The 25,140-nt window shown below is 41.3% G+C and overlaps 2 protein-coding genes and 1 long non-coding RNA gene across 5 annotated transcripts in view; 2 read left to right on the top strand and 1 right to left on the bottom strand.

Moving 5' to 3' along the window:
• lancl1 (LanC antibiotic synthetase component C-like 1 (bacterial)) overlaps nt 1-10,912 on the top strand; it is a 24,627-nt gene extending 13,715 nt beyond the window's left edge. Inside the window, exons 7-10 of one of the 2 annotated variants that reach the window (XM_007900133.2) lie at nt 498-674; nt 1,192-1,264; nt 1,906-2,011; nt 10,188-10,912. In XM_007900133.2, the coding sequence (XP_007898324.1) occupies nt 498-674; nt 1,192-1,264; nt 1,906-1,982 (327 nt within the window). In that variant the 3' untranslated portion in view covers nt 1,983-2,011; nt 10,188-10,912. 2 annotated transcript variants of the gene reach the window in all.
• On the bottom strand, nt 10,829-20,211 carry LOC103182937. Its single transcript, XR_488366.2, has 3 exons — nt 19,879-20,211; nt 17,535-17,646; nt 10,829-10,885 (listed from the first exon to the last, which is right to left on the bottom strand). It is a non-coding gene; the product is annotated as an uncharacterized LOC103182937 (long non-coding RNA).
• Nucleotides 19,279-25,140, top strand: part of myl1 (myosin, light chain 1, alkali; skeletal, fast) — an 11,880-nt gene continuing 6,018 nt past the window's right edge. The window contains exons 1-2 of one of the 2 annotated variants that reach the window (XM_042336512.1): nt 24,692-24,751; nt 25,020-25,044. In XM_042336512.1, the coding sequence (XP_042192446.1) occupies nt 24,749-24,751; nt 25,020-25,044 (28 nt within the window). In that variant the 5' untranslated portion in view covers nt 24,692-24,748. Of the gene's footprint in view, nt 19,473-24,691; nt 24,752-25,019; nt 25,045-25,140 lie in introns of those variants that run through there. The other variant, XM_042336511.1, reaches the window with a different exon arrangement.

The following is a 25,140-nucleotide window of genomic DNA, read 5'->3' as shown; positions in this document are numbered from 1 at the left end:
AAATATCTACTTGGGTCTGATTCACTGAAAGTTCTCACATTGAGAGGAAGACATAAGTATAGCTAACAGCAAACTAAAACCTTTTGCTTAAAAGAAATAAGAACATACGAAATAGGAACAGTAGTAGGCCATTCGGCCCCTCGAGCCTGCCCCGCCATTTAATAAGATCATGGCTGATCTTCTAACCTAATTCCATTTTCCTATCCCCATATCCCTTAATCCCTTTGGTTTTTAAAAATCTATCGATTTCAGTCTTGAATATGTTCAATTAAATAAATAAAATATAAATTAATTTTTTTTAAAAAAAGCAGATGGAAGAAATCCAATGGATTATCACTATATTTTAATAAGATAAAGTTTTAGAATAGTCTACATGAAGTAGCTCTTTAATCATGGGCTGCGGGAGCTATCGTGAATAATGCTGAGAGTAAAAACATGGTTAGTGCTCTGAGGAAGTGTTCCAACATTTAACTTGCTGATTTATTATTTGTCAATAGGTTTTCAAACAAGAAAAATATCTTCAAGATGCTACTCAATGTGCTGAAGTAATTTGGCAGAGAGGCCTATTGAAGAAAGGATACGGACTGTGCCATGGGGCTGCTGGGAATGCTTATGCATTTTTGGCCATGTACAAACTTACCCAAGATAACAAATACTTGTATAGAGCTTGCAAGGTACATTCAATTGTATATTTTTATCGGTGTTGGGGGTGGGAACCTAACTATAGTAATGCATAGTTTATTAATGCAAACATACGTCATGTAATCCTGTTACATATTGGGTCATGCTCAATAGGAGCTAAGCCCTAATCCTATTGGATTTGCTGCAACATACCAAGGAGCAATTTATACACAACCTAAATAAACATCACTTTCCATTTGGGAACGCATAAACAAAATGCACATCTGGTACAGTCATGGTGCATAGAGAGTCTTAAGCATACATATTTAAACAATTCTGATATCCAATGAGTTATTGTATTTGCTGGAACCAACAGCATTCCCAAAGCATGCAAAAGAGGGTAAGGTTGGCATTCTGCAACAATGGCATCAAATAGGCCAAAGGTCCTTCATCTGAGCGTGTCTTGTCATATACTTAACTCAGACCACCTCGATATGTTTTAGAAGCAATATCCTCTAATGAGTTATTTAAGAGGATATTATGTTACTGATATTTGAATTTGATTTTAAGTTTGCAGAGTGGTGCTTTGACTATGGGAAGCATGGATGTCGAACACCAGACACACCTTTTTCTCTCTTTGAAGGTAATTTAAAATCACTTCCAAGTTTGAAAAGTTTAAAATAAAACTCTAGGCATAGTACTTTTGGTTTATTTTCTCAGTTTTCAAAATGAACATTTCAGTTTATTATATCTGAACAATATATTTTAATAATCTGTTCAAGTATCATCATTATTGATGTTCTTGAAAGGAATTATGCAATGCTGGGAATGACTGAATAACTGGTCACTGCCAAAAACATCTGAAAACTGGGTTTGATTGCAGGCCAAGGAAATTAAAGCTTCTTTAATCTTGTAGATTCAATGTCACATTGTTTCCCATGATAGAGCAATTTGGAGTGAGAAACAAGATTTATATTCGCTGCTCTAAACATTGCTCACCTGGGGTTCAGGAGAGCTATGCACATCTACAGAACTTCTCCTACCAAATCCTGAAGAGCAGTCCAATGGAAACACCAAGGAATTCTAAATATACATTTTAAGTTTTATATCAGCTTCAGTTTTTATGGATCAGGATTCAAAATTTGCTCAGATACTTAAATGTTATCTTTAAAAACATGTAGTATAAAATAACTGCTTGTTTTCACTATTTGCAAGTGATGAGTGCAAGTGTGATACTGTATGCTCTTATTTTTCAAGTAAAATAATTTGTTTTTTTCATTTAAGGAATGGCAGGAACAATTTACTTCCTTGCTGACTTGCTGCAGCCCATGAAAACAAAGTTCCCTGCATTTGAAGTGTAAATGTGTGGTATCCATGCACACTGCTAGAGGTGATTCATCACTTTCTCCATGACAAGCAGCTAAAGCTAAGGTTTTGACTATGGATGAATGTTTTTGGCCATGGATGAGTAAGATTACATTTTGACAGATCTCTTTCCAGTCAATGTTTTCTCTTAGAACAGATAACACTCCAGCTGCAAGAACTATTATGTGCCAGAATTTTGCTTGCTCCGTTTATACTTCAAGTGAATTTAATACTTAATGAGATCAGTCAATAAAACCATTTTGTTCATCTCTACTACAAACTTTTCCTTTTCGAAACACTGACATGTTCAGGAATATATTTGTTGCAATGTAAGCTCAGTGCAATAATTTTCAACATCAGCAGAAAATGTGTGCAACTGCTATTGCAATAGCTTGCTCTACAGCAATGTAGACACAGAGTAACTGTTGTTTAAACAATCTGAATCAGAGTAATTGTACAACTAAACCAATTTCTCTGAAACATTTGCTGCATTTGCTAGCTCTTAATTGGCTTGCTTGAACTGGCATAAAATAGTGACTCTGATAGAAACTTTGTAAATAATAATAATCCTTGCATTTGATATAGCGCCTTATCACATCTTTGAGATGTCTCAACAAGCTTCACAGAATATCCTGTAAAGTGTATTGACTGCATACTCTGTGGGCAAAACATAAATGAAAAGCATCTTGATTTAAGAATGTGTATTCTCATGCTTTGCAAGACATCCTTAAAGACGTTTACCATGGGAGGTGTGGCAGTGGTGGTGATGGTTCTTCCTTTTGGTTGAACTTAACCTTCTAAACATTTCATATTTTGCTTTCCATAATGTTTTTTGAACCTACTTTTCCCTGAAAAAACAAAATAAGAGAAAGGTTACACTTTAGTGACTCGAGTCCATCCAAATATTGATGTCCAGTTGTCTAAAATAACTTTCCAAGAGATGATGTTACAGAGGTTGTAGTACTATTCATTCACTTTGAAACTGAAGTAATTTTCTGACCAAATGATTTTTGGTACTTCTGGTGGTTACCCCTTTAGTTCAGTCTGTTTGTTTCTTTCTTCTTTAATGTCACACTGGACAAAACATACCATCTCCATAAATGTTTGTTTCAGATGTTTCCAAAAAATGTTGCAATTTACAATGCTTAAGCATGCATTACAAAGTAGTTTAAACATTTCGGGATTTTTATCAATGAAATGGTATTAGTTTCTCCAACTCCATGGTATAGATATTCTGCTTTTCCAACTGAGAGAAATATTGTTTGAGTTTTAATTCAAGTGCATGAAACGTAAAAAAATGGATTATTCACAAAATTGCATTTGTTAAACAAAAGAATAAAGCACTTCCTGGCTTGTACAATAGTTTTGTACTTTATCTTTAATTAATAAGATGATATTAATGCCATGTGAAAAAAGACTGATGTCAGATTGGCTCTCATGTACACACTGCAGCCATTCTATAGCTTCTCTAAGTGAAATTTGCCAAATTTAGGACAGTTTTATGCAATAATAAAAATAATCCTTATATTTGATATAGCACTTTCACGTCAGATGGACATCCCAAAGTGCTTCCCAGAATATACTGTAAAGTTGAATGACTGTTCGTCTTGTGGGCGAACCCGGCAGCTAATGCGCACAGCATTTTATTTGAGGGATTGTTATCCAGGATACTAGGAGAAACTCCCTTCTCTTTTCGAACAGTGCCATAGGATCATTAACGTCCACCTAAACAGGCAGACGGGGTTTTGATTTAACGTCTCATCCAATGGACAGCATCTCCAATTTTCCAGCACATCTTAGAATATATGAGTTCCAAGTCCTGGGTCTGTGTCTTCTATTAACTAAGTTTACTGAATTGAGATTATCCTGCTTTATTTCACAAGTATCCTTAAAGCAAGCAGTCAGGGCTGAATTCAAACCGAGGCCCTGGAAATGAAAGGAAGTGAAAACACAATATATTATCCATTCCTGGTGTGGGTTGGTGGTGGTGGGGGAGGTAAATTTCTGTATTGAAAAACCAGCAGTGGATACTCTGCTTCAACACAAAGCAGATCTTCGAAATGTCTGAACAGCAAACTACCTAATTCCTTTATCTTTGATCTCGCTAACTCACTAGAAAATATATTTGGGTCTCAAGAACAAACTTGAGAATTTCCTTCAAGGTATTTGAAGTCTCTTGACTGATATCACTTACATACATACAATTATTATAATAATTATTAACAACAATTAATTATTATTAATAATTAATAAATACAATTATGTACAGCTCCTATTAAATCCAAAAACTGTTTTCTATTTTTTAAAAGCAGCTAAATCCCAGGACTCTGCCAATGCTGTTCTCCAATTAGCTGAAATGTGGTATGAGAGAATGGTCGTAAAGGATTGAAGTTCTGGTTCATTCCATCTTCCTATGTAGTTGTATGCCTTTAAATAACAGCGCCTAATGCACTACTTTCAATAACTGTGTAGGTTTCATTTGTGGGATTACAAATTATTTCTCTGTTGCTATGTTATTTTTTAACACTGGGAGAAGTTTAATTTGAGAAACTGGCCTGTTGATTAGATTCATATTAAAACAAAATATATTGTTGCTTCAACGTGCATTGTGTGTGTTCGAACTACAGATTCCAAGCTGTTCAGAATTGAATGAATAGGGCTTACTCATGATGCAACTAAACCGGCCAGCCTCACTTGTGTTTAGTTTTTCTGTCTAAAAGTTACTTAATAATAATAATCCTTGCATTTGATATAGTGTCAAAAGAGTTTCACTGGATATGCAAGGTGACCAAAAAGTCTTATTTTTCAGCTACCCTATTATTAAAAAAAAATCAATATTTCCTTAAGACTTATTAAACATTATAATATCATGATTTTTTGGTCATCCTGAGTAATAATAATATTGTAAAGTATTGTGGCTGTGAGTATTTGAACGCAGCAGTCAATTTTCTAAGCTGCAGTGCCTGTAGTTCAAATCTATGGTGGCTTTCATTAAATCCGTCTCATCTAAATTATTGCGTTCACATGACATTTAAATAACATTGCCAGAGCCTTGCAATTGGTTTTTATTGGCAAGAATACAAATGCAAGCATGTCATCAGACGGTCACTTTGCACTTATTCAAGTGAGATAGAATGCTGGTAGTCGTGACATGATTTACTGGCCTGGTTCCATTCAGAGTTTCTGTAAATTATCTGATCCAAATAAGACATCCCTCAGGAAATGGTGCATTTAAAAACATTCAAATAACTCTCGATAGTATCGGACAGTTTGGGAAGTTTGCAGCCTTTATTCATTAAACTGCTAAGTTGCTCCCCCAGATGCATCAAATAATTAAAATGTGTAATAAGATAACTACCCTTGCCTCAACTATGTCTTTGGTTAAATGTCAGCTGTGGGTGTCCTTTTGAGAGGGTTCATCTGTTGTAAGACCTTGCCATCTCTCACTAGGGTTGGGAAAGTTTCCACTTATTATCAAATGTCAGGGTCTTCTGCTACAGTACTAGTCTTCAACCTGCAGTTTTCAGATGCTTAATATCTTTTAATTATTTTCAACGTTACATTTCATTTTGCGTTATAAAATTTGCTTAGTAATTATAGGCTGTAGAACACAGTGTAAAGAATATTTAATATTCTTAGCCTGCGTCACTGGGCTTTGTACCATTGAAGATTAGACCACATTTGCCTATTCGGTTGTGCAATCAACTGCTTGGAGGAGTTTGTGGTTGCAGGTGACTCACTCTTCAATTTCCTCCCGTCCCCGTCCCTTTCCTGTAGAGAAACACTTTGCATGAAAGGCAAGTTAAAATTGGGCACTCAATACATTATGAATCAAAATTGCAAACCTACATCCTTCCTCTCAGTGGACCACTGAGTCCCACATGAGCACAAAATACAGTCAAACTGGTAACTCATCACCCCAAGAGAAATACCTCAAATGACTACTTATCAGAGTTCACTAGTTATCCAAAATACAGTATCTCGAAAATACAACATACTCAAATAGCCAGGATATTGAGTGAGTGACTGGTTATATGAGGTTATTATCAGATGATTATCACATTTGAGCTGTAGATCATTAGGAGACTGCAGCTACATTGTTCACTATTTTTGGAGCCCAATTTTTTTTAGTTAAAATGTTCGATATATAATGAAAATGTGTATATTTGCATTTTTGCGTGGGGTGTAATACATATTCATCTGTTTGCACATTCTAAAGAATAGGAGTGGAGACTCTTTATTTTTAACTGAAGGATACAGGATTACCTTAAGGAGGAAAGTACTTGAGACAATATTTATAGCGTACATCTGTGGGCTGAGTTTAAATTACGATCAAGTGTCTGCTTTTCATTAAACATTTACGCAATGTGTTGGCACCAATCATAAGTAAGATCCTCATAGTAACTTAATCAGACATTCATATAGCTATTGGTCAGTTCTACCCATGTACTCCTTTACTGCTTGTGCTCGGATCAGCCAGTACTTGTTATGCTTTGAACAGAGCAGTTGTAGGTTTCTTGTTGGTGATCTTTGACATTGCTGTACTTAATGAAGCCAGATGCTGCATTCCTTGGCTTATTAAGTTACTTCTCTCCTTGTGTCACATTGTAGATATTAGGCCTGGTCACTATCTAAATCATTACAGTTAATGACCAGAAAAGTGCAGTGATGTGCTACTTTCATCTCAAATTATGGTAACATAAGAATTCAATAGTACGTTGTAACTTTAAATTTAGTCTGAGAAACTTACAAAGTACAGAATTGAAGCATGCCTCTGACGTTCCAGATTGACTCACGGAAATACTTAAGTAAGGCGATATCATAGGTTGGCAATGTTGTGTAATATTCAGAAGAGTATTATGTGACTTTTGCTGAGGCTAGCTAAAATTCTCTGAAGCTGGCTACCAGCCATACAGTTAACACTCTGGAAAACTAAAAGTGGCAGTGGAAAAGTTTGATGATCGTATTATGAGAAGCAATTCTATTTTCCTACCTACTTCCAAAAATCAATATACTGCACATTTGAAAACTTTTTTTAAACTGAGTAAGCTTGGTTAAACGTATGCTTCCCTCCTTTCAAGCCTAAAATTGGAGATTATAAAGAGGTAGTGAGAGCCCCCATTTTTTCTGTCTTTCAGAATCCACGTTTTCCTGTCGCTTGCAGCTTCCTCTACAGATGTGCCAAAGCTCGTGCTTTAGGGCTCAGTGAAGTGAACCTTATCTACAGCCTTTAGTTTTATGAATATTTTATGTTCTTGCTGAAACAGATTAGATAAATAAAAGTTTTCAAACACACCAATGTGGTGGCACTACATATTGGAACATGAACAGTTTACATCACTGTTGTCAATGAAACCCACTCTAGTGTGGGAAGGTGAAAATACTAGAGTCACCCTGCGCTTCTCTTATAAGGGTGGAAAACCAAATTAAAATCATTCCACTATCCCTCATCCTCGGTATTGGGTTTCAGGTCTAAAGAGGAGGTCATCTTGTTCACACTCCTGGTCTCAGCTGTTGTGACACAGGGAATCAAAAGAGAACTGGGAAAAAGATAGCTTTTCATTAGCATCTCACTGAACAAAAAACTGGAACCATTTTTCATGCAAAGATATATTCTAAGACATAAAATGTCAACCGTGACCTTCTTCGCTCGCTTGAAGAATCTGTGAGGCATGGTCTGGTCTGTAATTATAAAGACTTTACACCTCATAACTGTCTGGGAGTACTGATTTTGCACAAATTCTTGGATTAATTCAGACAAGCTACTAATTAAGATATAACAGCTCCTTCATGTTAAAGTTAAGTTAATAGAAATGAAAAATGTTGATGCTTTGATTCATTCACACAGTTTAGAGAGACACGAAATTTGAAATGTTAAAAAAAAAGCAGTGAGTCTAAAACATTTATTAGATGTTATTCGGTGTCCCCTCCCCCCCCCATTTGCTTTAAAAATTACTAAAGTTAGAGAAGTTGAAAAGAAATGTCAATAAGCAGATTTATCTTCATTCTGTTACTTTGGTGCTTTTTTTTTGGGGGGGGGGGGTAACGCATGTTGGGGGGCAATTCAGCTGTAGCCTAACCTTCTCTTCATTAAAGATCCACACACATGCCTTATCCAGAGGTTTCAATAGATAGCAATAAGGAATTGGGGGCCTTGCCTATTTTTCCACGCTCACCACTCAGAATTCATAGACCAATTGTGTCGCACCTGCCCCTCCTCTATTCCCCCTCCCATTGAATTCAACTGGAGGATGAAACTGGGTCTGTCCAGCTATTTTGCATTTTCTAAGAGGGAATAATTTAATTTGGGTGATTTTTTAAAAAAAAGAAGACGTGAATGACCATTTTTCAGAGCATGCATTTTCATCATAAACATTATTTCTGACCAACCCGTGACGTAACCAAGAAATGAACAGGAACAAATCTAAATTTCAACTGAACCTGTGGGGTTCAACCTTGTAAACCTGAATTGGGAGACCCAGGTATTAACACTAAATATATGAAGCACCTTATTCTAAAAGGTTACCATTTGCTTTACTGTAGATCAGCAATAAAATCTAGATTACCAATAGAATTTGTGAGTAAACTCAATCTGGACATGCACCAATGATTCTTCGGATCTCTACAGATCTCGTAGTGAGAGGAGCAGCATTTGTGACAAGGGTTAAAATTCCCTGTGGCCTGAGAGCTGTACGAGTTTAATTCTGGAGCTGTATTGGAATGTCCTAGGCACTGAAGTAGCATTTGGTTTGCTAGCAATTCTTCTTAAGTCGATTCCACAATTAGAAGCAGTAGTCAGAAAGCAGTCAGACTGCCACAGCTGCACGACCAGCGAGAAGCTATAAATAATACCAGAATTAGGAAATCTCTCCAGTATTATAACTGTAAATGGTTACAGTAAACCATATTTAATCCCGTAGTTCAGTCTTGATGCTTGAAATTCCACCTGGTCAGTCAGTCCATTTTACCTTAAAATTAAAGATTGCACCGAATTGTGGAAAATTCTTAAATTCAGTCTCAACATCTTGCTGAGAACTATGGAAAACCATCTCCCAAATTACAGCAGAATTTTAACAATTTTTCACAATTTTACCGTCTCGAATTTGATGGCAAAATGGTCTGATGGGCTAAGATTAGGTGGAATTTCATACCTCTGATCTTTTCAGGAAAAACAGCAATTCACAGCTTCACAGTTACACAAGTCTCATTATGGCTGACAGTGTCTTCCGCATCTTAAAATTTCTTGATGTCTAAGTAGAATTGTAAGGCAGAAAAATCAATGTCAATAAACAATCCTTCAGAGTTGGAGAGTTTGATAACGATTTTCTGCAAAAATACAACAACATCTTGCATTTTATATAGTGCCCTTCACGCAGGATAATGTCTTGGAGTGCTGCATGAGGTGAGGTAACCATAGGTGCAGTTAAAGATAGATGAAGAGGAGATGAGGCATAGGAATTGAGGCAGGGAGTTGAGTTTCAGAGGTTAGAAGCATAGTGCCTGAAAGCACGGCAACTAATAGTTGCAGAAAAAGGTTCTGGAGCTTCTGGAGCTTGTCTTAGCTGAGCGAAGGGGACAAGGAGAGGACTAGGCTACGAGCAGGTCGGAGAGGTATGGAAGTGCTAAGGTGTGAAGGGATTTGTATGACAAGGTGAGAACATAAGATAAATCATGTGCTGCTTCTGTGCTCAATGTTCTGAAACAAGTGACCTTGCTTTCAGCACTGCTAAGATCTTCAAAAACATTTACATTCAGATTCCTGTTTTTTGAATCAAATTTCAATGATCGGATCACAAATTGCCAACTGGAACAATGGTTATATTCCAATTTGTCTAATGTGAACAAAATTCTATCTTTGCAGCTTAAATAGAGCAGTAACTTATGATTCAATTCCTCTTAATCCAACAATCACTTTTTTGGTGGCAGCTGAACAGATCACCAAGAGCAATTTAATTTTGTGAGAAAATATTTTTCATTTGACAAATCTTTGTAAAACAATACCCACTTCTTCCATTGATAATCTCCCACTGCATCTATTCGGAGAATGTCACCCAAGAAATGGACAAGAAAGTAGCAATTTTTTGTTATAAGAACACGAATAAAAGTTAAAAGTAGTGATGTTAAAAACCAAAATGTAATTGTGAGGTAATAAAGTTTAAGGGAAAACACTGCTAAAAGAATAATATTGTATTTGTTTACAGCAAGATAGCATGTGAATGCATTAATGCACTGAACTATAGCGAAGAATCAAAGTGGCAACTGCAAGGAGAGTCAACGTGACGTGAAGCGGCGGGGAAGAGAAGTTCCATTTTTTCAGCTCATAAGTGGCTCAGTACTTAGCAGTGGAGGAGTGAGTTTCCTTCCTGCTATGTAATATGCACAAAATATACACACAACAGAAGAAGAGCAACCGAAAAGAAGGGAAACATGGTGTGAGAGACTTCTTAGTGCTGCCTACATTGAATAATTGTCCAATAAAATAAATCAAGCTAATTATCAAGTTGGCACAGAAAATATCTCATTCAGAATAATGTGTGCAATGCAGACATGACAATCAGTGATTTTTATTCATTTATCTATTTTGTAAGTGCAATGTTTATTTGAAAAAGGGAACAATTTTTGGTGGTTGGTACAGACTCATGAGCATCATATCACTCAACAACCAGTTGTGCAACATAGGGTGAAACAGTAAGCAACTTGTTAGCTGCCAGTAACAAGTCTCCTGGTAATTGAGTAAATACCAACATGTTGTAAATGTATTCAAGTATCCTGATGAATCCTCAAAGGATGAGCAAGATTCAGTGTTGGCTCCAATGTGGATCTCTCTGTGTACAGTTGTCCTCTCTGTTTTAAGTCATAATATATTGAATGTTCAGCAAGTCTGTGGTGGGTTCCTGTCCTGCATGCATTAAATGATTACACTCACTTTTTTCTTCTAGTTTCTCTTGCTTCACTCTTTTTTTATTTTTAACAGTTTTCCACTTCTACACCTATTCTAACATTTTCTTTCATACTCGTTTCTACATTTAAAACTTTTCCTTACTTTTCCCTCTTATTTCCAATTCCTCAACGCCTATTTTGGAGAATAGAGCAACTATATTTTGAATTGATTTTCAGTGGCTTTCAAAGACAAATTGGTTTTGCAGCTAGTAAAAATCTAAAATACCGTGAAGATTATCTCTTTCAAAATTAGAGGTTGAAACCGCAAGTATACAAATTGACATGTGTGCCCCATCTCATGAAGATAGATGGTGGTGGTGCACTGCAACTTAATATAGTACAACACGGCTATTAAGTTTCTAACTCATTGACACTAGAAATATATTGAGGATAATACACAATTTGAAGTGTGATATAAAGAGAATACATTGGACAAATCAAATGCAGGTGCAAAGCCTGAGGATTTTTTGACTATCATGTTTAGCCTGGTGTTTGCCTATCATGAATTAGTGCTTTCTTCCCCTATTGGAACTATCTATTCCAATTCCATTTTTCTACCCATTCCCTATATCCTTTAATATTGCCTGAAGATGTCAGCCTGGCTCAGTGGTAGCACTCTCGGCTCTGAGTCAGAAGGCTGTATGTTCAAGCCCCACATTGGGAGTTAAGTCTTTTGTAAATTAATGCAAAACACCGAGAGATGTTTTTTGCTTGTTTTTCCTTCCCTCCTCCCCATTTTCGATTGACTAATTGGGATTTAAGGAGCGGATTGGGATTCAATCCGCTCAGCTGCCACTGCCCTCCCAACTTCTGCCCCCTCCCTAACCCCCCCATACTCCGACCCCTACCCATCCCCTTGAACCTGTCACCCCCTCCTCTGTCATCACAACCATATCCTCCTTGAAGCTTATCACCTGCTCCCTGAAATCCATCCCCACCCCTCTCCTAAATCCCAGCTCCACCTCCTTGCCCCACTACTCGCCGACATCATTAACCTCTCCGTGTCATCTGGCATTGTTCCTAACCCCCTCAAAACAGCCACTAACATCCTCACCTTGACCAGGGCTCCCTCTGTCTCCTCGTCCTCCTCGACCTATCGGCAGCATTCGATACGGTCGACCACGCTATCCTACTCCACCGCTTGTCCTCCCACCTCAACCTTCAAGGCACTGTCCTTGAATGGTTTAGGTCGTACCTTTCTCACCGTCTTCACTTTGTCTCGACGAATGGCTTCTCCTCCACCCCCCGCACTGTCTCATGTGGTGTCCCTCAGGGCTCTGTCCTCGGTCCCCTCCTCTTCACCCTCTATATGCTCCCCCTTGGTGACATCATCCGCAGACATGGAGTTAACTTCCACATGTATGCGGATGACACCCAACTCTACCTTTCCTCCTCTACTCTCAACTCCACGACCACCGATGTCCTGACAGCTGCCTGTCCGACATCGAGTCCTGGACGAGAGACAACTTTCTTCAGCTCAACGTGCGAAAAACCGAGGCCCTCCTGATTGGCTCACGTCAGCGCCTCCGCACCTCAGGCGCTGACACCATCAGCATCCAAGGCTGCACTCTCCACCTCTCAAAGCCAGTCAGGAACCTCGGCGTTTTGTTCGACCCTGAGCTGTCCTTTCTCCCTCACATCCGCACCACAACTGGCACCGCCTTCCATCACCTCCGGAACATCGCCAGACTACGGCATTACCTCACCCCTCACGCTGCTGAAACCCTGGTCCACGCCTTTGTCACCTCAAGGCTGGACTATGGGAACTCTCTCCTCGCCGGCCTTCCCGCCACCTCCCTCCACAAGCTGCAGGTCATTCAGAACTCTGCAGCTCGTGTACTGTCCCGCACCAGGCTTCGGGACCACATCACTCCCACCCTCGCTCGCCTCCACTGGCTCCCCATCCCCCAGAGGATTGATTTCAAGATCCTCATCCTCACCTACAAGGCCATTCACGGCCTTGCTCCCTCCTACCTCTCCAACCTACTATCCCCCTACCTACCTGCCCGTACCCTCCGTTCCTCTGGCTCCGGTCTGCTCCACGTCCCCCGCCCCAACCGCCCTACCATCGGTGGTCGGGCCTTCAGCCTCTCAGCCCCAGGCTCTGGAACTCCATCCCCCAGTGCCTTCGCCTTGCTTCCTCCCTTTCCTCCTTCAAGGCCGGTCTCAAAACCTTTCTCTTTGACCGTGCCTTCAGCTCCCCTCTCGACTCTCTTCCCCCTCCTCGCTCCCTCCCTTCCCTCCCCTCACCCTGACCATTTCCCCCTCCTCTCTCCTCCCTTCCCTCCCCTCACCATTTCCCCCCTGCTCGGGTCATGACCCAACTGTGCAGCGCCTTGGGACGTCCTCCTGACGTGAAAGGCGCTTTATAAATGGAATCTTGTTGTTGTTGTTGTTGTTGTTGAAGAAACCTTCCCAACACAGCTATCCGGCTACCGACCCATCTCCCACCTCCCTTTTCTGTCTAAGGTCCTTGAGAGAGCCATTGCCTCCCAGCTTCACTCTTTCCTCTTCTCCCACTCCCTCCATGAGCCCCTCCGATCGGGTTTCCGTGCTTCCCATAGCACGGAAATTGCTTTGGTCAAGGTCACAAATTACCTCCTGACCATATGTGACCAGGGCTCCTTCTGCCTCCTCGTCCTCCTTGACCTCTCCGCTGCCTTTGATACTGAGGACCACTCAATCCTCCTCCACCACCTCTTCTCCCACCTCAACCTTCAAGGTTCTGTCTTTGACTGGTTCAGGTCCTACTTTTCACACCGCCTCCACTCCGTATCTGCAAACAGCTTCTCCTCCAGCCCCCGCACCGTCTCGTGCGACGTTCTTCAGGGCTCTGTCCTCGGTTCCCTCCTCTTCACCCTCTATGTGCTTCCCCTTCGTGACATCATCCGCAGACACGGGATAAATTTCCACATGTATGCGGATGACACCCAACTCTATCTCTCTGTCTCCACCCTCAACTCCAGGACTACTAGTGTCCTGACCGACTGCCTGTCCGACATCAAGTCCTGGACAAGGGACAACTTTCTCCAACTGAACGTCAGCAAGACTGAGGCCCTCCTGATTGGCTCGCGCCAGCATCAGCCTCCACGGCTGCACACTCAACCTCCCTAAGCCAGTCAGGAACCTGGGTGTCTTGTTTGACGCTGAACTGTTCTTTCTTCCCACATCCGCGTCATGACCGGCACTGCCTACCACCACCTCCGCAACGTTACCACACTCCGCCACTGCCTCACCACCGCAGGCTGCCGAAACCCTCTGCATTCGTCACATAAAGGCTTGATTATGGAAACTCTCTCATCAGTCGAACCAACTCTTCTCTTCACAAGTTGCAGATCGTCCAAAACTCTGCAGCTCATATACTCTCGCGCACCAGGCTCCGTGACCCCATCACTCCCACCCTCGCCCGACTCCTCTGGATCCCCATCCCTCAGAAGATCGAATTCAAAATCCTCGTCCTCACTTTCAAGGTCATCCATGGCCTTGCCCCCTCCTACCTCTCTGAGCTGCTGACTCCTTACCAACCTGCCCGCTCCCTCCGTTCAGAGGGCTCTGGCCTGCTCCATGTCTCCTGCCCGACCCACCCTGGCATCGGTGGCCGGGCTTTCAGCCTCTCTGCCCCCATACTCTGGAACTCCATCCCACAGTGCCTTTGCCTCGCCTCCTTCAAGGCCGGTCTCAAGACCCTCTCTTCGATCATGCCTTCAGTCGCCCTCCCACCTCTCTGCCTTCCGTCACCCCTAGCCCACCCCTCCCCCATGCCTGGGTCCTGACCCTTGCACCTTGGGATGTCCAGCACCTTGGGACGTCCTCCCGACGTGAAAGGCGCTCTATAAATGTAATTTTGTTGTTGCTGACTACCTATTTGTCTTCAAAGTTGTCAACTCAAGCTATCATTAGCCAGCCTGAAGCATATCATCAAACTAACCATTGTTACTGTGTGAGCCTGTGCTTTGAGGGTTGACTGATTGTTCAGACACGGGCATTACAAGTGAGCCTGATACTGCCCTCATCTCATATCTACGCATGTAATACCTCAACAAGAGGAGTCATTGGATAGTGGACAACATCCGGAGTTTTGACTAATTCTTCTCCCAAACCCAGGGAGACGTAGAGCATGGGGGTTATGGGTTGCCTACAGATCATTTCTGGGGCAGACATTTCACAGAAAATATGAAAGCAGCCATGGAGTCAATCATTTGCCGGCTATTGACTCCAGCATTGGTATTCATTTTCCCGCTCATCTAGCAGTTATAGAGGTCACTTGGATTAAATATACATATCACTTGCCCACTGCTTCATTAATAAATCAGCACCCCTTCCATACAGTCAATTTCATTTTAATGAAAGCTGGATTGGAAAAGTATATGTTTTTTAACAAAATATGTTGAATGCCTATGAACCAGGGAGATAAATGATTCATAAATAATAATAATTCTTGCATTTGATAGTGCCTTATGATGTCTTTGAGACGTCTCAAAGTGCTTCACAGAACATACTGTAAAGTGAATTGACTGTATATTTTGTGGGCGAAACACAGCAGCCAATAATGCACAGCAGTGTCCCACAAACAGACATGAATTGAGTGACCAAATTTTTTTTGTGTAATTTTGTAAATAATGAGTGCATATGATTTGGTTTAAACTCTAGATTTACTGAGATCAGGTACTATTTTATATTTTATTTGGGCACTTCTGTTATAGAATCCCAGCAAGTGTCACAATTCTCCCTTAATTTCTAATACCTTTCAGCTTTGTGACACTACACAGCCCTAATGAAGCCTCAGGGGAACGTGAGTATTCGTGTCACTATTAGCATCACAATCAGATTATATCATTGTCATGTTAGTGTCTGTCACCATCTCTGTTATGTTACTGTTATGGTTGTCACTTTTACTGTCATAGGCATTGTAAGATACAATACACAAGTCACTGTTAATTTGACTTTGTCTTAGCATTAGTTGAATTGTTAGTATTTGCACATAATAACATAAAGCATAACATTTAAAAAAAGCTCCTTCCACAGTTAAACAAACCTGACACTATTGTGTGTCTTGGGGAAAATATTGTATAAATGTTCCTGAACCCCAAAGATAATCAAGTAAAATCTTAGTTAATCTTCACTACACAACATGGATGAGAGAAGACAAAATCAGCCGAGATTCTCTCTCCTGATTATTGACCAGAGACCCTCAGAGCCCATTTGGTCTAATGTGTGAACATTAGATGAGAAAAGGATTGGGTTTGGTGTGAAGCCTATGCTTAAATGGATTATTGGTAAAAACATCTTCAGAAAAGATGAGGAGAAAAGAATAGCGATGAATTTGCAAAGTAATCTGGAGAGTGTTTAAAATGAAATATGAATTCTGTCTGGTTATTGGAAAATAAATAAAGATGGAGAGGTATATTGATAAAGCTGCAATGTAATTTATGAATCTACCTACTACAGCACCTCTCACTGAAAAGGTCCACTCAGAGCCGAACAATGGATAGTTTCAGGGTGAACTGATATCTTGGCGGGGCAAAACATTGGGCAAGTTTCCTTACTCCACACGCCTCTGTTTACCTAGCAGTAAGTAGGAAGTTAGTAGATTGGTGGATTGCTTTGCTGGTGGTAATAATCCATTCAAAAAAAATTATAGTGCATAAAGCGGTGACTCAATCCACGACTGTTTGTGGGATACTGCTGTGTGCAATTTTGCGTTTTGCCCACAAATGTACAGTCAATTCGCTTTACAGTATATTCTGTGAAGTGTTTTGAGACGTCTCAAAGCCATGATAAGGCGGTATATCAAATGCAAGGATTATTATTATTACCCATTAATTTTACTCTGGTCTCCGAGGCAAGTGTGCTACTTTCACACCCATTTCAGGGACGGGAAAAACACTTTGACACTCAGTCATTCCTTATTTTGTTTTTAAATTCTGAGAGTTAATCGTTGCCTTATTGAAATGTATTGTATAATGTTGCTAAACGTAAAAGGAATTTGAAAAATAACTTACCTAAATCCTTCTAGGACTTGTGCCACTGAATGATGTCATGGGCTGAACACATACTCTCAGGAAGGTGTTTATAAAAAAAGATTCAACTGATGATATCAATCGGTGGACCAGTCCATTGGAAACTCTTGAGCAACATTAACCTCACAGTAAAAACTAACCTTGGGAACTGTCAAACATTTGATTGCATCTTGTTCCTCCTATTTTGGGAGTTGGGAGGTCCCCACTTGTTCCCCTTACCTGTTGCACCATTCCCTAATTCAGACAGTTGGGCGGGTGTCCTGTTCTCGTACTCTGTGTGTGCGCTCTGTCTAACTAACCCTTGGAAATAGAGGAGAGCCCCTAAGAGTGTTCCTATTTGAGTATCCCATGGTTTGTCAGGAGGTACGTCTTATGAGAGAGCGCCTCTTCCTCCCTCCCTTCCTCCTCCTACTGCTGATCCTTGTCTGATCCAATGCATTCAAGGCACAACTTGCATTGTGCTCCAATGCATATACTCCACACACACAGACACTCACACTCACTCACTCACACACACTCACTCACACTCACACACGCGTAAAAACCTGCGCGTATCGATAGTTTGGTTTTATTTAAGGGATCGCTTACCCTTCTTCATTTTGCAGGATTCTGAGGTCGGGGAACCACGTTAAACGCGCGATCACTGCTCATAAAAATAACCAGATCTTTGCAGGTGGATCTCAGTATACTCACACGCTGACTGAAGAGAGAAATACATATACATTAAAAAAAAAGGTTTGTACGCAGCGAAGGCAAAGCTGCCCACAGTTAACAATAAGACGCCCTACATTATTATTATTATTATTACTTTGGGCAAAGTAATTGCAAGGTCGACAGAGGTGTACAGTTAACGTTTTAACATTAACCGACAGCTACGTGTCTTTGCATCAGAGAGTAAGTGAAGTAATGAAAAAAAATACTGTTTTTTTTAAACGCGTTTGCAAAAGTTGGCAATAAATTCGTTTGAACGTTTATTTATTTTCCGCCCAACAATCCACGGGTGTGGTGGTGGTGGTGGTGTGTGTTTTTTTTTTGCAATCATCTTAATCGCAGTGCCAAACACTGGCAGAATAACGCACGCTTTGGAGTTGTGACATGATTGCAAAACTTCTCTTCTTCCAAACCTCAGGGAATTAACACGCACTGCAGAAAATGTGACCCCTGCAACTCCCTAATCGTACATAGCAATTCCCAGGAGTTTGCACCTTTCCAGTTTCGACCTCACGACAAATGCTGAAATCCCCCCCCAACCCCCCCCCCCCGGTGATCTCTTTATCCTTTTCTAATTTTTAAAACCCCCAATATGGCATTGACGAGAAGCATAAATAATCTCCAGTCTGTGAGCTGGAGTGCTGCTGGTGCTGCTGGTGCTTTGCAGGACGACCCCAACAGAACCTGAAGACTTGACGTCCCAGAGACTTGACAGCTCCAACCCCCGAGTTTTACCCAAACCCTTCTCTTTTGCAATTCGCCCACTGTGTAAAAATTCGAATTGCATTGCAGATATCCGTTAAAACTGACTCGATTTGCGCAGTTAAAAGTTTGATCAAAAAACAGTAGCTCTTTAGTCCTCTTTAGACGACTACCCCTGAGAGAGAGAGAGAGAGAGAGAGGGATACACAGACATGCAGAGAAAAGATCCCTCTTTTATTTAGGTGACAACCTGCCCAGTCTCTGGTGCAACCTGTTTTGGGGACTTATGTGATGAAAACTACGCCACTGTGATCTCGGATACCTTCATGTCGATTTTGTTTGATAGGATTGATTAATGCAGAGAGGGGCCAATAAAAAAAAATGAAATTGAATCTCCCTTGGGAGGGAGAGAGAGAGAGATCCTTGGAGTCAGGGGGGTAGGTCTGCAGGGGCGGTTGGCATCCTGGGACTTTCCATATATGTCTTATTTTATTTTTAGACCCCCCCACCCCCACCCAGTTCTGCTTGATCAACACTTTCTCCAAAAAGCGATCCCGAGGAATGCCACCCATTCCTAAATACCAGGTGGAACCAAATCAGGACACAAGTGATGCAAAGCGGTTGACAACATCAGCTAAAAAGAATTTCGGGTAGAAATGCGCGTCGACAGCCGCCAAATCTGACTTGTCGGCTTTTCTTTTTTTCTCTCTCTCTCTCTCTCTCTCTTGCCCTTGCAATTATAATAACTCCCACCCGATCCAAAATTCCCGTTGGTTTGGTGAAGTCCTCCTGCCATTTATAGCCCGTCCAGATTATACCCCCTTCCTGTTAGCCGTCCAATCGAGCTGCATGTGACAGGTTTGTCTTATCAGTAAGAGGGATATATATCCAAGTTCTTTCCAGAGAGTCCAAGGCGCCGGGCTTTATCCCTGACCACACCAGCAGCCTCCTTAAAGGGTCCGTGACTTGTCCCAACCTACATCCTAAATGGCACCCAAGAAGGACGCAAAGAAAGCCGCCCCGGCTCCTGCAGCCGCCCCGGCCCCGGCCCCAGCCGCTGCCCCTGAACCAGTCAAACCTAAGGAGCCAACGATCGACCTCTCCTCAGTCAAGGTGCGTAATTCACCCCCTTCCTTCCTTCCTTCCTTCCTCCCTTCCTCCTGTTCAGCTCTTTCATCCTAAAAAGTTTTTTTTTTGGGGGGTGGTGGTGGGTGGGAAAGAAAGCTTTTGCTTTGTACCGAACCAATACGTTTATGCACAAATTTCCACTCCTATTTCTTAAGTGTTTTTTTTTCTCTCTCGTGGTTTTTGGTTGTGTTTTATTCAGTTCCTTAGCCGGTATCAAATGATTCAGATGTGAGTGTTATTCGGGAGATGTGGTTACAATTCAAAGACTTGGCTGCCTAACAGGTCTATCTGGTCATTGATTTTTTTTTCTTTGGAAACAACTTTTTGTTTTAGTTTTGCCCCCCACCACCTCTTAACACCGAGGACTGACTGTCTCCCTTTGAGTTCTTACCTGGTTTATCTCCCAGACCAACTCTCCCCGCCCACTACAGCCTGATCGACCGAAAGTTAAGAGGAACGAGGGTGAAAAAGTATGACTAAATATGGGAAGGATCCGAAGGTGGGTGGGAGTCAGCGTCATCATTAACAAGTGATCACTTAAAAGGCAATATATTACTTATATAGCAAAGTAAAGATGCTGGGTATCAAGTCACCTAAGAAATCAGGCTGTCACGTCTGCCGAGAGATACATATTTGGGCAATCGTTATATTCCTTTTGTGGTGACATCAGCTTGAAGCTAAACTAGTGGTTTTGGGGGTTGGGCAAATATTGTTATCCCCACCCCCCTCCATGCTGATCAAAATACCATTGTAATATGTACGTAAATTGTTCAAAAATCAAATTTAAAAAAATGTGTTCTTCCTAATTTAAAAAAAATACTTTAAATGGATGGAAGAAACCATGACGCTTGTGTAATCAGACCGTAACATTGAGTTTAAATGTTCACAACCGGGGTTTTTAAACGAAATACACCTTATTTAATCTTAACCCTGTTTGTGATATTAAATGTGATTTGATGTGAATTCCCCCACATAAACTTTATACGGTCCTTGGGTTATTGGGCACTCTCTACATTTGATTTCTGGTAGCTGAAATAATTCATTGCAATTCGTAAAGAAATCAAGTTTCAAGTTGCACCCGGGAGAATCACTCCAAAATATACCTCCGTTCATTGAGCCGAATAAGGAACAAAATGTTGTCATTGGGGTGTGATGTGGTGCTAAGCGAGGCAGACACATCTAAAGCCATTAGAATTGACAAAGAATGAACTTTTTATTCACTGTATATAACACTGATTTATTTGATGAGAATGTGGAAGGCTATTTTTGGAGTTCGAGACTCAATCTTCCACAAAATACACAAAATTATGATTTCAAATCAGTAAATTATAAATATAGACCTGGAGGGGTTGCCAACGACAGGAGTGAAATTACCCACCACATCGACATCAATCTCTCAAGGGAAGAAGGACAAGTCTGCTCTGGGGTGCCAGTGAGAAGTTTGCACCTGTTGACTTGCCTGAGACTCTGAGATCTATCTCTTTGACCTATGTGCCTTTCGTTTTTTTTTAAATAGTTGGTGATTATTTCATACTGAGATTTCTTGTCTGTTTCATCATTTCACTTTTAGTTGACCTTGGCACCTGTTCCCTTGTGCATCACATAGACCCTTCAGCCAACCCACCCTTTTTTTAAAAAAAGAGCTTTTAACAGCAGATTCTTTCGCGGAAATATACTTTACAGCAATTATCTTTAAATCAAATGTATTTTAAAAATGATCCAATGTTATCTTTGTTCTTTATAATAAATAACATTGGTACGTTTCATTGACCCCCCCTCCCCCCCATGTTATATTTGCAATTCGGTTCTTTAAATAGTTATTACCCGATGTTGTAATCGTTACCCGCGTATATTGAAGACCCGGTTAACAGTTCTGAACTGGCATTCTTGCAATAATGGTAAAATTATTCTGTGTTACTTTAAAAATGCTTAGAAACTTTGAAACGTCTGCTGCCGATCTATATTAATGTATGTCTGTGCCCTCTCTCCTCGCAACAGGTCTTCTGTGATTTGCAAGTTGGAAACTGAATATTGTAAATGCACTTTAAAATGTCAGTATAAACAAGCCCAGGTACTCAAAAATTTGGTATCAGTAAAGGCAATAAATACACACCCAAAATTAACCTGCCAAAATTGTTGTAGGCAGTGGATTGTACCCATGGAAATCCTCCATTTGTCATTGCACCCCCTCCCCCCCACCCACCCCCAAGACACATACTCTGCTTACCAAACTCTGAAAACAAGCGCAGGTTGGCAAGAACCAAGACTTGGAGACCCCGGAGCTTGTGTCAGGATAATGCTGGAGTTCAACGAGATTTAGAAAAAAATGCATAGCTTGCCACGAGGAGAACTGTCTGGCAGGTTTGCCACTGCTTGTCCAGCAAAGATCACCCTAGCCATTACAATTTGGGTTTGTGGGATTAACAGGAGCACAGTGGGAACATTCCTTGCCACTATTTTTATGGTGAATTATTTGGTGATCTTCAAGGTAAGGTGAGGGGTGTCAACTCTGAGAAATGAAACACAATCTCGTTCATCTTGAGCAATTAAGTCAATACCAAACAGTCAACCAAACAGATGTGAAGTTCTTCTACTATGTCTTAACTCTCAACCTCAGAAAAACCATCCGCTGCTACACAACTGTGTTGTTCTTTTTCTGTTTTGTACAACAGCCTCTCTTATGACCTTTCACTGAGACATATAACCAGTTGTTTGCTCAAGTCCATAGAAACTTGTTTGAAACTCATTCAGACGGAGGTAGGGAACTTTCATCCCATGAGTCTGGCCTGGTTTTCAAGAGCTCAGACAATGTCCTAACCTCTCCAGTTCCCCCTGAACTAACCATTTCAATAATTGAAAAGTTCTAGAAGTTCATTATTTTCCCTGCTAAATCCTTTTGTATGATGATCCCCATGAAAATACTATTAAATAAAGGTTTCATTTATAATGCAGGGACAGCTTGACAGTGGTGCCCTTTTTGTGAGCAGTGTTAGCCATCAGTCCCAAATTACTGGCTCTGTAGTGCTATCAAACTGGGCTATATAGAGTAATGAGGATGACTATACTAATAATAATCCTTGCATTTGATATAGCGCCTTATCACATATTTGAAACGTCTCAAAGGGCTTCACAGAATATACTTAAAGTGAATTGACTGTATATTTTGTGGGCAAAACGTGGCAGCCAATTGCACACAGCAGTGTCCCACAGAGTTGTGGATTTAGTGACCAATTCATTTTTTTTAAAGGAATTTTTACCCCCAAAAAAGCAATCCGCCAATCAGGGTTTCTACTTACCGCTAGGTAAAGAGAGACGTGTGGAGTAAGGAAACTTGCCCAACATTTTGCTCTGCTGGAAATTTAACCCAGGTCTCTCGCTTGCGAGGTGAGTGCTCTAACCACTGAGCTACAGGACTCCACATATGTCAACAAGGAATGGATTGTCCTGCCTGCTGCTCTTTTTTCACTGTGACTAAAAACATAAATTTGGCCAAATAGATCTCTTGGTAATTGCCTCAAAATCTAAAATGAAATCGGTTGAGGCAAACCCATATCAGCTTTTAAGATAGAATTAGATAAATACCTGAAAAGGAGAAAAAGGTTATGGGTATGGGGAAAAATCAGAATAGGACCAAATGGATTGATCGCCAGCACAGGCATGATGGGCTGAATGACCTCCATCTGTGCTGGAAAGTTCTACGCTTTCCTGTGCATTGGTTGCAGGTATGTTGTAGCCGGTGTAATGCTGAAAAAGCATGATAAGGCCCATTATCCTGCAGAATTTCCATCAGTTCAATGTGAATTTCATCATGAACTGGTGCTAGTTCTGAGGTGTAAGGATCGCAATGTTCAGTTTCACAAAACAAACGGGGGCTGTCTCACACCGCTCTGGATATGTATTGATTGCATTTTTTTCAGGGAGTCGAGTATAACATAGTATAGCCTTAAAGTTAGCTTCAACAGTAATGAAGTGCAGTCCCTCTAACTCTTTATTGCCAAAAAAATGCATTCAGACACTGAGTACAGTGAATGTACATAAATGCACACGATGACCTGACTTGCTTAAAAAAGTGCCTAAAGTGGAATATAACCCCATGTTGCCACTTTGATTTATTGCAACCATCAGTTTGGCATAACCGAACCATGTTTGGCGGAACTGAATCTATTTATGAAGCTTAAACCGTAACTTGGAGGGGAGGTGGGAGGTGAACTGCTTGGATTGCAGTTACGCTGCCCAATTCGTGTTGCTCCGAAGCTGAAATCTGAATTTATTCTACTAGGATTAGACTTTTACCCCCCACATTTATCCTAAATGTTGTTGCTGGGCTGTAGTTCCACTGGTCACTGACTGATCTCTAATACATCTCCCAAATGACCATTCTTCTGATGTGAGCTGTGACAGTGAGAGGCACCGAATAAGGAATTATCACTGAATGTCCAGACACACACACACTTTCTAGTGGGGCAAATTAATTACAAGACAGGGATCAAACACCCAAACTGTGACACCCTAAAGGCATCAATTGAGATCTGTCAACACAGCCCTGGCTGTACAGACCAATTCTCCACAGGGCTGAATGGCTTTGCTTATGTGCTGTCAATGTATATGGTTCTATTTCCCCCACTTGACCACCACAGTATCCAGATGAGGGCTCTGGTGATATTTTTTTTTGTCCTCTTAAAAAGATATGGCCCTTTATTTTTTTTCAATGGTTATTTTGCTGGAATGAGTGGCGATTTCTTCAGAGAGAGACACACACACACACACACACACACACACACACAACAAAACCAACCAAATAACAGTATTTTTTTTCACACACTCTCAACCAAAAAAAAAATGATTCCAATAAGGGTGGATGACTGGGTTTGAGAATTCATTACCATCTATAGCCACTCCTTAAAAATCTGCTGACGTGGCCCTGAGAGCTCCTTCCATGGCAATCCCTCGGGGACCAGAATAGATAGGAATGGACGTCTGGCAGTGGCTTATAGCCTCCTATCTCCTGCCCTAAGAAAGTCAAGAGGGGGGGAAGCAGCAGCGGGAGGAGGAGGAGGAGGAGGAAGAGGAGGAGGAGGAGTTCCTTGACACCTGATCCCTTGTGGATCCCGTCACACTCTCGGGTTAAATAAGAGACGGTTCCCCCTGGAGAGGACCTGTGAGGAGAGACAGCCACTCAGTTGCTTGTCGTCAGCAGCAGCTCAGCAGCAGCTCAGCAGCTCAGCCACCGACCACCGACCCCCACAGCTCAGCCCTCAGCGATGGTGCGTTTCATGTCCCGCACTGCGCACTCCGCACTCCGCGGCCATTCCTTTATGTCTCTCGCGCGTATTTACGCCTTTCCATTCGCTATTCTTGACGGTGCATTTACAATATCCAATCTTTCTGTGTTTTTTTTTCCTTCCCTTTTTCCCCCCTTTCCCCCCCCCCACTTTTCCCCCCCCCCCACACTTTTTCCCCCCTTTCCCCCACTTTCCCCCCTTTCCCCCACTTTTTCCCCCACTTTTCCCCCCCCCCCCCCTCCAATTGCAGTCATTCTCAGAAGACCAGGTTGCGGGTAAGTGGTCGCAGATAAGAAAAAAAAGAGAGAGAGAGAGACACAGAGACACAGAGGCGCCGGTGTGTGGGTGCGGAGCAATACACAAAAGAAAAT

Source organism: Callorhinchus milii, unplaced genomic scaffold (assembly GCF_018977255.1).
Source record: "Callorhinchus milii isolate IMCB2004 unplaced genomic scaffold, IMCB_Cmil_1.0 Scaffold6, whole genome shotgun sequence".
Classification (NCBI taxonomy): domain Eukaryota; kingdom Metazoa; phylum Chordata; class Chondrichthyes; order Chimaeriformes; family Callorhinchidae; genus Callorhinchus; species Callorhinchus milii.
The sequence above is the reverse complement of the archived record's forward strand: the minus strand, read 5'-3'. Positions and strand labels throughout refer to the sequence as shown.